General features: G+C 41.5%; 1 protein-coding gene across 4 annotated transcripts in view; it reads left to right on the top strand.

Annotated features, from left to right (window-relative positions):
- The first annotated feature begins 11,480 nt into the window (after nucleotides 1-11,480).
- Nucleotides 11,481-14,659, top strand: part of KIAA1549L (KIAA1549 like) — a 255,126-nt gene continuing 251,947 nt past the window's right edge. For all 4 annotated transcript variants that reach the window (XM_039233360.1, XM_039233362.1, XM_039233359.1 and 1 more), the window contains exon 1: nucleotides 11,481-11,516. In XM_039233360.1, coding sequence (XP_039089291.1) covers nucleotides 11,510-11,516 — 7 coding nt within the window. In that variant the 5' untranslated portion in view covers nucleotides 11,481-11,509. The remainder of the gene's footprint in view (nucleotides 11,517-14,659) is intronic.

The raw sequence follows: 14,659 nt of genomic DNA, 5'->3' as shown, positions 1-14,659 counted from the left end.
CTAGCTCGGAGCCTGGAGCCTGTTTCAGATTCTGTATCTCCCTCTCTCTCTGTCCCTCCCCTGCTCATGCTGTCTCTCTCTCTCTCTCAGAAATAAATAAAACATTAAAAAAATTAAAAAAAAAGATGAGGACTAGCAATGAATGTTGGTGTTTGGAGATGTGGACGTGTTTGGTGCCCTCAGAATAGAGGCGATGAAGTCTGACTGCAGTGGGTTCATGAGAGAAAGGAAGAGAAGAAATCAGAGATCGTAAAAAAGAACTCATTTAATAGCTCCCTGCCCTCCATGGCTTCTCTCTCTCCCAGATCACCTCTCCACACCACATACCTGCTGAGTTCTGTGGTGCAAGTTGTGCAGATTGTTGTGTTAATCCTCAAATCAGTTTTCTATGTGCAAGGTAGTTTGGTGTTGATCTGGGTGCTTTTCAGGGACGAGAGACACACAAAAAAACTTCCATGCTGTTCTGCCATCTTGGACCCCTCCCCCAAAAGACAGCTCTTTTAAAGCCTTGTCTATCAAGGAAAGCAGAGTAAGAGTGTATCAAGGAAAGCAGAGTAAGAGTGGAGGCGGGTCAAGAGAGGGTTAAGATGGGATATAATTGCATTATATTTGTACTTTTTCATTAAAAATTTTTTCTTAATGTTTATTTATTTTTGAGAGAGAGAGAGGGAGTAAGTGGGGGAAGGAACAGAGAGAGAGGGAGACACAGAATCTGAAGCAGGCTCCAGGCTCTCGTCTGTCAGCACAGAGCCTGATGTGGGTCTTGAACTCACAAGCCGTGAGATCATGACCTAAGCTGAAGTCTGATGCTTAACTGACTGAGCCACCCAGGTGCCCCTGTACTTTTTCATTTTTTTTTTTTTTTAACATTAAAAGGTATATGGCAAGAGTTTGCGTTTTTTTCCCTGAGAGATAGACAATCCAATAAAATATATTTGAGCTCTTTACTCTTTGTTAATTATTAGTGGTTCAAGATATTTGCAAGGTGTCCTAAACTTTGCCTCCTCTTCTTTCCCCATCACACACACAAGTAAAGAAGATTTTGGGCACAGTCACACTCTACTTTTAATATTGACATCAAACAGAAGTCAGATATCCCTGCCCTGCCTACACACCCTTCTCCAAAACTGAACATCCCTGTGAAAACTCTGGGATACTGCCTTCTGATGACAACCAGAGAACGTCTCAGAAGCCTACTTCAGTCTTAAATTACTAGAATATGATCTGAGAATATTCACTGTGAATGTGCATACTTTCTTTTTCATTTTCATTACCCTTCAAGCTTGTATTGTGGTTTTCTTTCTTTCTTTCTTTTTTTTTTTTTAAACAAACAACAACTCTACTCTTCTCCAGACAAAAATGAATAGTTGGAATGATCCTAAAACATTTCTGTTGCTTGACAACATATTACAGGGGATTTCTAAACACACAGAGGTACACATTATTCTAGGTCACTGGGTGTCTGCCTTGGATGGTGACTCTCTTTGGGGACTTCAGGACCAAAGGGTTAGTTAGCAATCTGGGTATTGTAAGTTTCAGTTATTGTAGCTGGTGGGACGGTGGCAGGTGAATCACACTGATGTGACAATATTTATCAACTACCTGGCATATACGAGGCCAAACTCTTCACTAGATACTGGAAGTATAGTGCAGAACTGGCCAGACCTGGCCCCTGCCCTCAAATAGCCTATAGCCAAGGATAAGAAAGCCTTACTCAGTGGGTGGAGTGGCAGGTCAATTAAATACTTCTGTGAATTGGTTCAGGTTGGGGGATGTGGCAAGACCTAAAGGATCAGCTTTGTCCAAAGACTCGGTCTCTGCTCAGCTGCAGCCTGTGAGGGAATGAGGCCCGGGGTGTCCAAGTTCTGACTTCTCGAGAAAAGCTGGATCTTTATTTAAAATCTTGTTTTCAGGGCGCCTGGGTGGCTCAGTCGGTTGGGCGGCCGACTTCGGCTCAGGTCATGATCTCACAGTTCGTGGGTTCGAGCCCCCTGTCGGGCTCTGTGCTGACAGCTAGCTCAGAGCCTGGAGCCTGTTTCAGATTCTGTGTCTTGCTCTCTCTCTGACCTTCCCCTTCTCACGTGGTCTCTCTCTCTCTCTCAGAAATAAATAAAATGTTAAAAAAAAAATCTTGTTTTCAAATATCACCAACGATGTCAGATTTTTGAAATGTCATGCTGTACAAAGAAAACACACCCATGAGCCACCACTTTTTTTTTTTTTTAAAGTCAAGTTTATTAAGGTATAATTTACATATAGTAGAATTCACCCTTTTTAGGTGTACTGCATGATTCGTTTTGACAGAAGTGTATAATCATGGATCCACAGCCACAATTCAGACATAGAACGTTTCTGTCACCTCCAGAAATCCCCTCCTGCTCCTTTGTAGTCAGTCCTTTCCCCCTACACATCCAGTCCCTGACAAGCACCAATCTCTTCTCTGTCCCTATAATTTTGCTTTTAACTGAGGCCCACATAAATGGAGTCGTACAGTATGTAACACTTTTTTTTTTTTTTTACAAATAGTTTATTGTCAAATTAGTTTCCACATAACACTCAGTGCTCATCCCCAAAGTGCCCTCCTCCATGCCCCTCCCCCCTCCCCCCCACACCCATCAATCCTCAGTTTTTGTCAGCATTCAAGAGTCTCTCATGGTTTGCCTCTCTCCCTTTCCCCCACCATTTCCGCCCTTCTTCTCCCCCTTGTTCCTCCGTCAAGTTCCTCCTAATCCTCCTATACGTGCAAACATATAATATTTGTCCTTCTCTGCCTGACTTATTTCGCTCAGCATAACACCCTCAAGGTCCATCCATGTTGCTACACATGGCCAGATTTCATTGTTTCTCATTGCCATGTAGTATTCCATGGTATAGATAAACCACATCTTCTTGATCCATTCATCTCAGTATGTAACACTTTATGTCTGGCTTCGTTGATTTAGTAATGTTCTTGAGTATCACATCTGTTACTGCGTATATCTATCTCCATTTCTGTACTCTTTTTTTGTGATGTACCACAGTTGGCTTATCCATTTACCAGTTGATAGACATTTGGGGTGTTTCCAGTTTGGGACACACAAGTTTTTATGTGGGGCAGCTTTCATTCTCTAGGGTAAATACCTAGGAGTGGGATTTCTGGGTGTTATGTTAGATATGTGTTTAAACTTATAAGAAACTGCCAAATTCTTTTCCAAAGTGGCTGTACAGTTTTGTATTCCCATTAGCAATGTCTGAATGTTCTGGTTCCTCCTCTGTATCCTCACTGGCACTTGGTTTTGTCACCTTTTTTATTTTTTTTAATTTTTTTTAGATTTTATTTTATTTTATTATTTTTTTTATTTTTTATTTTTTATTTTTTTTTACAAATAGTTTATTGTCAAATTAGTTTCCACATAACACTCAGTGCTCATCCCCACAAGTGTCCTCCTCCATGCCCATCCCCCCTCCCCCCCACATCCATCAGTCCTCAGTTTTTGTCAGCATTCAAGAGTCTCTCATGGTTTGCCTCTCTCCCTTTCCCCCACCATTTCCGCCCTTCTTCTCCCCCTTGTTCCTCCGTCAAGTTCCTCCTAATCCTCCTATACGTGCAAACATATGATATTTGTCCTTCTCTGCCTGACTTATTTCGCTCAGCATAACACCCTCAAGGTCCATCCATGTTGCTACACATGGCCAGATTTCATTGTTTCTCATTGCCATGTAGTATTCCATGGTATAGATAAACCACATCTTCTTGATCCATTCATCTGTTGATGGACACTTAGGCTCTTTCCATGTTTTAGCTATTGTGGAGAGTGCTGCTATGAACATTGGGGTACATGTGCTCCTATGCCTCAGCATTTCTGTATCCCTTGGGTAAATTCCTAGCAGTGCTATTGCTGGGTCATAGGGGAGTTCTATTGTTAGTTTCCTGAGGAACCTCCACACTGTTTTCCAGAGGGGCTGTACCAGTTTACATTCCCACCAACAGTGTAGGAGGGTGCCCGTTTCTCCACATCCTCGCCAGCATCTAGAGTTCTCTGATTTGCTCATTTTAGCCACTCTGACTGGCGTGAGGTGGTATCTCAGTGTGGTTTTGATTTGTATTTCCCTGATGAGGAGGGATGCTGAGCATCGTTTCATGTGTCTGTTGGCCATCTGGATGTCCTCTTTGGAGAAGTGTCTGTTCATATCTTCTGCCCATTTCTTCACTGGGTTGTTTGTTTTTCGGGCGTGTAGTTTGGTGAGTTCCTTATAGATTCTGGATATTAACCCTTTATCTGATATGTCATTTGCAACTATCTTTTCCCATTCCATTGGTTGCCTATTAATTTTCTGGGTTGTTTCCTTGGCTGTGCAGAAGCTTCACCTTTCTTTTTTTAAAGTCCAGCTATTCCAGTAGTTTCTAGTGGTATCTTATTGTAGTGTTAGCTTGCATTTCTCTAGTTACTAATGATGCTGTTGTTGCATATATTTTCATTTTCTTACTTGCCATCTGTGTCTACTTTGAAGTGTTGCGTCTTTTGCCTATTAAAAAAATTGGATTATTTATTTTATTATTATTGAGTCTGGAGCTTTCTTTATGTATTCTGGATACAGTTGTTTATCAGATAGGTTCTTCGCAAATATTTTCTGCCAGTCCATGGCCTGTCTTTTCGTTTCATTAACAGTATTTTCCAAAGAAGAGAAGTTTTAAATTTTGATTAACTCTAGTTTATCAACTTTTAAAGTTAAGATTTATGGTTGTTGGGGTGAAGTAGGTGCAAGGGATTAAGAGTTCACTTACCCTGATGAGCACTGACTAGTTTATAGAACTGCTGCATTGCTGTATCATACACCTGAAACTAATACAGCACTGTGAATTAACTATACTACAATTAAAATAAAGTAGATAAAATTAAAGAGCTTTCACACACAAAAAAAGATTTTTGGTGTTTGTATCCGAGGATAGAAATAGTTGCCTAAGGCAAATCATAAGAGACTCATAAATAGAGAGAACAAACTGACAGTTGCTGGAGGGGTGGTGGGTGGGGAGATAGGGTAAATGGGGGTGATGGGCATTGAGGTGGGGACTTGGGGTGAGCACTGGGTGTTCTATGTAAGTGATCAGTCACTGGGTTCTACTCCTGAAACCAATACTACATTGCATGTAAACTAACTTGAATTTAAATAAATAAGTTTTTAAAAAAAGAAAAAATAAGAAATACTTGCCTAACTCAAGGTCACAAACAGCTATGATATCTTCTAGAAGTTTTATAGTTTTATTTTGGCCTTTAGATCTGTGGTCCATTTCACAGTAACTTTTGTATATGACGCAGGGAAAGAGTTGAGGTTAATGTTATTTTGCTTTGGGTGTTTCATTGTTCCAGCACCAGTTATTAAAGAGATGATCTTTGCTCCATTGAATTACCATGGTACTTTACATGTGCAGGTTTATTTCTGGAGTCTGGTTTGTTCTATTCATGTATACTTTTTTCCTTATGCCAATAAAACACCGTCTTTTTTTTTTTTAATGTTTTATTTATTTCTAGGAGAGAGAGAGAGAGAGAGAGAGACAGCGTGAGCAGGGGAGGGTCAGAGAGAGAGGGAGTCACAGACTCTGAAACAGGCTCCAGGCTCTGAGCTGGCAGTCAGCACAGAGCCCGACGCGGGGCTCGAACCCACGAACCACGAGATCATGACCTAAGTGAAAGTCGGACGCTTAACCGACTAAGCCACCCAGGCGCCCCAATAAAACACTGTCTTGATTTATCTAGTTCGGGTTTTCTTTCTAGCTCAGCACTCCTGACATTTTGGGCTGGATAATTCTTTATTGTCCTGTGCCTTGTAGGATGTTTAGTGCCATCTCTGGCCTCTACTCAGTACATGCCAGTAGCTCCCTCCTTTCCCAGCTGTGACAACCAGAATGTCTCCAGACATTGCTGATTGGCACGTGGGGGTAAAATTGCCCCTAGATGACAGTTTCAGGGCTCTGTGGGAAGTCTTGAAATCAGACACTGTGAATCCTCAAATTTTTTTCTTCTTTTTCAAAATCCTTTTGGATATTCTAGTTCTTATGTTTTTCTATATAGATCTTAGTATCTTATTGTCAATCTGTATAAAAAAGACTTCCTGGAATTTCTATTGTGATTTCATTGGAGAAGATTGATATCTTAACAATATTGAATTTTTTGATTCATGAACATATCTCTCTCCATTTATTTAGGTAGTCTTCCTTTTTTTTCATCATCATTCTTATAGTTTTCAGCATACAAATTCTGTACATATGTATTTCATGGTTTTCAATGCTTTGGGAAGCAGTACTTTAAAAATTCTTTGTTGATATATAGATATACAATTTTAAAAATATTAAACTTGTGTCATGTGACCCTTCTCAGCTCACTTTAGTTTTAGTAACTTTCTATAGAATCTTTGGGATTTTTCTTTATTTCAGATATTTATGCCTTTCATTTCTTTTTCTTGCCTCATTGCACTGGTTAGAACTTCAAGTACATGGTTGAATAGGAATGTGGAGGGTAGACATCCTTGCCTTGATCTTATTCGGTCTTTCACTCTTAAGTATGATATTGGCCGTAGTTTTGTTTTTGTTTTTGTTTTTGTTTTTGTTTTTGTAGAAGCCTTTTCCAGGGTTAGGAAGTTCCCTTCTACACCCAGTTTGCTGTGAATTTTTTAAAAAATCATAAATGGGTATTGAATTTTGTCAAATGCTTTTTCTCTGTTGAAATCACCACAGGGTTTTTCTTTTTCAGTCTGGGAAAAGGCATTAGTTGATTTTAGAATGTTGGACCAACCTTGTATTCCTGGGATAAACTCCAGCTTAGTCATGATGTATATTCCAGCTGGGCCTGATTTTCTAATCTTTTTGTTGGGAATTTATAAAGTCTTATGTTCATGAAGGATTTTGATTGGTTTGTAGCTTTGTTTTCCTGATATGTTTTGTCTGGTTTTGGAATAAGGGTAATGCTCGTCTCTAAATGGTTCGAAAGCAGTCTCTCTTCTGTTTTATGGAAGTGTTTGGATAGAATTGGTATTATTTCTCCCCTAAGGCCTATGGTCTTATAGTTGAGATTGAAGATTGCTTAAGGATTTCTTTAGTAAAATAAAAAGTATCAGATGCTTCTAGTACATTTCCTCATTCTTCAGGCTAACAGTGGACACTTTCTAGACATTAAGACATTGGTTTGGTTTAAGGTCTAGGGTTAATGGACTGGGTGAGGGAAAATCATGGTGGATGCACTCACATGGGATGAACTCACAGTTCACTCCCAGCTGGCTGTTGGCTATTTATCAGGTCATTTCACTTTTCAGAGCTTTAGTTTTCTCATCGGTAAATAAGACCTCAAGATCCGCCCTTCTTCCACCATTCCCCTGGCTGTGTGTTTCTGAGCCCTTGACAAATGTTTTGGTGGGTTAGACCATTTGTATTTCTTACCCCTTCATTCATTGGTGGCAAGTCCAGTCAAGAACTCTCATTCTCAAAAGGGAAGAGTTTTCCCATATGTTGTAGTCATGGTTCCAGCGTGAAGCCTAGGTAAATATTGGCTTATCTTTAATCTTCATTGGCTTTTTAAAAATTGTAAAAGTAATATAAACCTTATTAAGTTCAAACAATACACAAGTGTATACAGTAAAATGCAGAAGACCCTGTTGGCCCCATTACTATTCCTAGAGTTGTGTGGGTCAAGCAACTATGACCAATCCTTCTAGACCTTTTTTCGCACAAATATTTATATATGTATACATATCCTAACTTAATTTTTTAAAGAGATTAAGAGTGTAATATCCAGAATATTTTTCACTTAACACTGTATCATGGCCCTTTTTATTTTCTTTTTTAAAAAAATGTTTATTTATTTATTTTGAGAGAGTGTGTGAGTGTGCATGGGGGAGGGGCAGAGACACAGAGAGAGAGAGAGAGAGAGAGAGAATCCCAAGCAGGTTCTGCACTGTCAGTGCAGAGCTCACGTGGAACTTGATTGCATAAGCTGTGAGATCCTGACCTGGACTGAAACTAGGAGTGAGATGCTCAACCACCTGAGCCACCCAGGCACCCGACATGGCCCTTTTTTCCATGCTAAGTAAATTGGTCACAAGAGAATTTGAACTTCTGCCTGAAACATAGAAAAGCCTTTACTATCAAAGAACACTTTAAAAACCGCAGATTGGATTCAAACCTGCAGAGTTAAACCCTCTCCTTATACCATGTCTCCTATTTTCTGTACTCATTGGCTTCCTTCCTTGGAAAAAAACTTCCCAGATGTTAAGGAAAATCACAAACCCTCTTTTTTTTTTTTTTTTTTTTAATTACAAACCATCGTAAGCATCAAATAGAATAGGGACAAACACTGTGTTTAAACCAACTAATGTAGGTGTAAGTAAGGCCAAGTAGCTGCCTTGAGTATTTAGCCCAAGGACATTGCTCTACCTGCCTTCTTTCCACTCAGGCAAACCTTTGCCCTAATGCATCCTAACCACCAGAGGGGAATTTGATTTTGATTTTGACTTATATATGTTGAATCTATTCTTAGCTTGAAATATAATCTCCTGATGTCAGAAACACAAAATGGCTCTATTATTTATGCAGTATCAGTAAATAGGGAGGCATAGAATATTCCTAATTTACTCTTGTGACATGGAATAGGAATTAAGTGCCAGAATGAAACCAGGACTCCCGGACCTACCCCTCTACCTCTGTTCCTGGTAACGAATGCCGCTTCTCTGTTACTTGTCTTTTTATTTGCCAAATGTCAACAACAAACCAAGGAAGGCTGGAGAAAAATGGGAAGGCTGAGAAGAAAATGTGTTGAAATTAATGTGCAGCTTATAAGTCCTTGTCTAAAAGAGCTGAGCAAAAATATCTCTAAACCTACATACTTCATTATCAAATAATGAGTCTTTGTTTTGAAAAGAATAGAAGGATCTGGATTATGGGCATTATTTTGAATATAATTAAGCTAGATGGAAGTGTATTAAAAAATCAGTCCCACAGAGCTGTCTCCGGCAGTTTCCTGTTCTTATGTTACAAATACTGGAAGTGAACACATGGATCAACTTGGTAAATCCTACAGAAATGAAACCTTCTTTGTGGTGGATTGGAGAATAATTTCTTACCTCTAGTCCAGCAATAGAAACAACATTTTAAACAAGTGTTTTTCCATCCAGTGGCTAATGTGATATATTTACTTTTCTCTACAAGACTAATAGTCCCCAGAGTTTGGCATAGCCCCTCGTGGTTGTTGAAGTTTTCACTCTCTTATTTGAATCTCATATTGATCCTAAGAGAGGGTCGAGGAGGTGATTTGCTAAAGTTCACCCAGTGGCCCAGGGAGTTTTACATTGTTCTGTGATTCAAGAATTCTGTGTTATTCTGTGATTGTACGATTACACTATTCTATTATTACCTAGCTACTTAACTAAAACTAGCTCAAGTATGGGGCCCTTGCCACAGGGGAATCTCATGTGACATATTCAGAATAGGAATGAAAATATAAATGGGCCATGTGGACTATAGAATTAATTGATAGAAATAACAGCTAACATTTTTGAGCATTGACTGTATCAGCTCATTTGATTTTCACAACAACCCTATGAAGTAGGTTGTTAGGATCCCCATGTTTCCAATGAGGAATCTGAGGCACAGAGTAACTTTTCAGTTACTCATCCCCTATCACATGGGTAAGTGTCAGAGGCGGATTGGAACCCAGGCAGTTTGATCCCTTAGCCCTCACTCAGCTTCACTGTATTGCCTTCCTCCACAGTAAGAAGTGGAGTTTCCTGGCTTTGTGTCTCAGGCACCTCGTGGCCTCTTGTCTCTCTTTTCTTTCAGGCTGTGTCTGTCATTCTGCCTCTTCCTGTAGACTGGCTTTCTCTGCTAATCCAAAGCTTCTTGATCCCCCTGTAACTAAGTCTTCTGGGTGCTTTTCCTTGCTGTGGCATTCACTGCAGCCGGGATTGGCAAGACTTTTCAGTTTAAGTGCCCACCGTCCAGTCTCTGTCCCATTTCTTTATTTCCCAGGAGGGAAAATCAGGCTGCCGTCATCTGACCAGTGGAGTGAGGAGTCTACCCCTCATCTGATCCACAGAGGCCAGAGGAGAAGGGGCAGATGGTACAAAAATGACTACCTCAGCTGCCCCCCTCCTTCAGCCATGCCTGTGGTAGAGGGCAGTTTTAAATCAGGTGGTGTCGTGGCGCCTGGGTGGCTCGGTCGGTTAAGCATCTGACTTCGGCTCAGGTCATGATCTCACAGTTCATGGGTTTGAGCCCCGCGTCGGGCTCTGTGCTGATAGCTAGCTCAGAGCCTGGAGCCTGTTTCAGATTCTGTGTCTCCCTCTCTCTTTGACCCTCCCCAGCTCACGCTTTCTCTCTATCTCAGAAATAAATAAAAACATTTAAAAAAAATTAAAAAAAAAATAAATCAGGTGGTATAGATAGGGCAAGCTTCCCCAAATCAATCTCTTCCATAGCAGTAAACAACCAGGTTCATGTGCTGGTACGCTGGCTCTATGAAAAACATTGAGGACAAGTCGCCCAATTTATAGTGTTGGCCGATTTCCATGGTATAAATACTCCCACCATAGCTGATTTCAAGCTACCAGTGTGACAGTGAAATTGGGAAGAGATGCACACAGTTCGCTTAGTGCTGATGTGATCCTGTCCATCTGCAGGCTGCATATACTACCCATGCAATGTGCACAGTAAGTGCAGGTGTCTCCCAGAAGTTGAAAGTCTGGGCTTAACAGGCTAACTAACTAGGTGGGTCTATAGTTATGTAAAAGGAAATACTGTTTCAAGGAAGAGAGGGTGGAAGTTAGATTGGGCATGCACAGCCCAAAATAGCTTGAAGTATGTAGTCCTAAGTGTGCAGTCTAGTAGGCACACGGAGATGCCTTCTAAAACGTTGTAATTTCCATGCCTGTCATGTCTCACTTGTGACATAGAATTAACCGTTTTCACTGATTTTAAGATGTCAGACCTCATTTTCTTGGAGGTGCATGGGTTTTGTTGTCTGACACTGATAGGTGTTATTTTTCCTTGCTTTCAGATGTCAGCAATTCCTTCTCATTTGGTGTTGTTGTCCTTTATGGACTCCTTTATTCCACCTTACAAACCTAGACAGGTGACAGCCATGTGGTGGCCTATCAGACACCTTCCAGTTTGAATCAACATTATTATTCTTGATTGGAGGCTTTTATTTATAATGATAAGGCCATCTCTCAGTTCATGTAATTATGCTAAAAGTCAAGACAGTCTTGTGACTACCACCTGTGGCAACACATCACATGTCATCACAGATCTCAAGTCTCGTCTGGTTGGCTCTTTTCCCTTGCATGTCTGGGAGGGGACTGAGAGTCTTGGCTTCTGTATACTACTTACAGTTCTGCCGATGTTCCGGATCTTTCCTCCCGATGTGACGACATCACTAGCTCTGGCCAGCTCTAATAAAGGGTGGTGTTGGCCACTAGGAGATGGAATGAGGAAGCGTTGGCAGCATAGATCTCCTTCAGACATGGAGTCCCAGGTGTCCTGCTGATGGAAGGTCAGTGTCTATACCTATAAAAATAGCACAATTAATTTATTCTTTTAATTTCCCAGGGGCTATAGCGAGAGAAAAATTTGACACGATTCTTCTTTTATGTTTCACTGGAGATTTGTCCTAGTTTGTGGTTATGTTGACTTCTGAATAGGACTAACATTTATGAAACGGCTACTACTGTGTTAGTCATTGAATCGGAGTTCCATCTTATTTAACCCCCACCATGACACCATGAGGTAATTCTTGTCTACTTTGCTTGGAGGAAGCAGAGACTGAGAGAACGGTTAAGAAATTGACTTGCCTGAGGGCATGTTGTTTGTAAGTGGTGAAGATGGGATTTGAAACCAAATCTGACTACAATGTAAATACGTTTTCAGCTACATGGTGCTGGCTTTCCGCCTCAGCTTATTACATTTTCAAGCACACAGAAGAGTTGAAAGTACTGTACAGTGAACAGCTGTTACCTACCACCTGGATGATCCAATTAACATTTTGCTATAATTTTTTTTTTATCATATATCTTGTCGGTACATCTTTTTCTTCTTAATTAGTTTTTTAAAATTTATTTTATTTTTGAGAGAGAGAGAGAGAGAGAGAGAGAAAGTATGAGCAGGGGAGAGGGAGAGGGAGAGAGAGACTTCCAAGCAGGCTCCATGCTGACTGCTAGCATGGAGCTCTACACTGGGCTCAATCTCGTGAACCACACGATCATGACCTGAGCCAAAATCAAGAATTGGATGCTTAACTGACTGAGCCACCCAGGTGCCCCTCTTGTCTACCCACCCCAGGTATCACAGTTTTTTCACCATGGCTTAGTTTTAATGCCAGGCAGTCTCAAATAATGACGCCTGTTGTTTCTAAATGGACTTTTCCTGATATGTAGTCATTGAGACATTACTTATAGAGTAGCTGGTATGTGGCAAGTACTGTGCTGGGTGCTAGAGACATAGCTGTAAGGAAGACATTGGCTCATAGGAGAGAGAGAGACATGGGTCAGCTCCTCATAGGAATACATATACACTTACCAGTGGAGGTGAGTGCTGTGAGAGGGAAGCCCTGGATGCTGGGGAGGCTTGGTGAGTAAGGAGGAGGATGATCAGGGAAGGCTTTCCTAGGGAAGTGAAACTTGAACCAACATCAGAAGAATGAGTAGGAGATAACCAGGCAGAGATTTAGAGCAAAGGGAAAGGTGGGCACTGTCTTCTGTGGTAGGAAGAAGTGTGGCTTATTCCGGAACCAGAGAGAAGGAGGGTTTGGCTAGTAGGCAGGAACCGTGAGGATAGTGCTGGACTAGGCAGGAGTGGGGGGGCAGGGGTATATCACATAGGAGACAGACCATGGACTCTAGCTTTTATCTTAAGAGGGATGGGAAGCCATTGTGTGACCTTGACATTCAATTACCCAATCAGTTGAGTTGGATGAAGAGGAAGCATGGACTGTATGCTCTGGAATCATAGCTAAAATTAAGTAGTATTGACACGAAAATTCCAAGTATTTTTTTTAATATTATTTATTTATTTTGATAGAGGGAGAGAGAGTGTGTGTGTGAAAGCGGGGGAGGGACAGAGAGAGAGGGAGAGAATCCCAAGCAGGCTCTGAGCGGTCAGCACAGAGCCTGACATGGGATTCAAAATCATGAACTGTGAGATCATGACCTGAGGTGAAATCGAGAGTCGGATGCTTAACTGATTGAACCACCCAGGTGCCCCATGAAACTTCCAAGTTTTAGGAGAACCTTGATTTACATTATGAATCCTACACAGGTCTTTAGATTCCTCATTATTTTTCTCCCTCACCTGTCTGCCTGCCCAGGCAGTAACAGCTACTCAATAAAGATCCTCAGTGCCTCCAGCTCTTGCCTGCCCATTCCTTCCATTCTCACTGCCTCCGTTTCATTGTCTCTTTCGCTCCTTAACTTAACTTAACTCCCTTCCACTGCCCACTCCTCCCTGGAAAGGGATCCTGCTAGAGTCACAGGGACTGCCTGCTCGCTTGAATCCTGGGACAGTTGTCTAATCCCCTTTGCTCTGTTATTCTATAGAGCCTCCTAAGGTAGCCTCTTCCCAAACTTATGAATTTAACAACCACCTTTGTACCGATGTTGTAAAAGGCTCTCCATTCTGTCCTTAGGTTGAGACTCCCATGTGCTGCTATTTATTGGATATCACTGCCTGTGGCTGCTGACACTTCAGCATTTCTCCCTCAAAGGGGACTCATCTTTGGAGTCCTGCCCCTCACCTGTATTTGCTGTTTCAGTGAGTGTGACCAACTACCTTTTTGTTGGAGCCAGATATCTGAGAATCATTCCAGATTCTTTTCTTTTGCTCCTTCCCTTCATTTACTTGGCCACTAAATCTTGATTGTTGTATTTTCACATACTCTTATAATTCTGTCCCTCTCTCTGCTGGCTCACTTCACACCCTCCCTCTTTGTGGTCTGTGTGTTGTTAGAGCCATGCTTCCTAACTGACTACCCTCCTTCTAGCCCCTGCTAACCAATCTCATTCTTTAGCCAGAGATATTTATAAAACGTAAACCTACCCAAACTCTTCAACAGAGTTCATCTCCACTGCTTAGTGATCTGGGTATTTTATGAATGAACCACCTCAATCCGTACCTGCCACCATAGCTAGACTTGCAGTTGCCTAAAAGTCCGTTTATGCCCCTTAGGTTTTATTCTTTCTGCCTGGGAAGCACTTCTCAGCCCTGTCTGCTTGGGCACAGTCCAAGTCCTACATCCTTCAAGTAGCCTTTCCTGGCACACAGTCTGCAGGAGTTAGAAGCTGTCCTTCCCACTCCCACCCCCTGTACTGTGTGAACGGTCTACTGGTCTGGCTTCTTTATCAGACTGTGAGCTCCTTAGAGCAGTTCTCTAAAGATAATCCCAGGTATACTGGGGTGCTGGAAACCCTTTCACAACAACGATGATCCATGTGCAAAAACTGTTTTCGTGATAACTGAGGACACATATTGTTATAGCCATGTCTATTGGAAGAAACAATGATGGACGCCTGGGTGGCTCAGTCAGTTGAGTGTCTCACTCTTGCTTTTGGCTCAGGTCATGATCTCATGGCTGCATTGGGCTCTGTGCTGGACATGGAGCCTGCTTAAAATTCTCTCTCTCTCTCTCTCTCTCTCTCTCTCTCT

The sequence above is a fragment of the Hyaena hyaena genome, unplaced genomic scaffold (assembly GCF_003009895.1).
Source record: "Hyaena hyaena isolate Hyena2069 unplaced genomic scaffold, ASM300989v1 scaffold_74, whole genome shotgun sequence".
Lineage (NCBI taxonomy): Eukaryota > Metazoa > Chordata > Mammalia > Carnivora > Hyaenidae > Hyaena > Hyaena hyaena.
The sequence above is the reverse complement of the archived record's forward strand: the minus strand, read 5'-3'. Positions and strand labels throughout refer to the sequence as shown.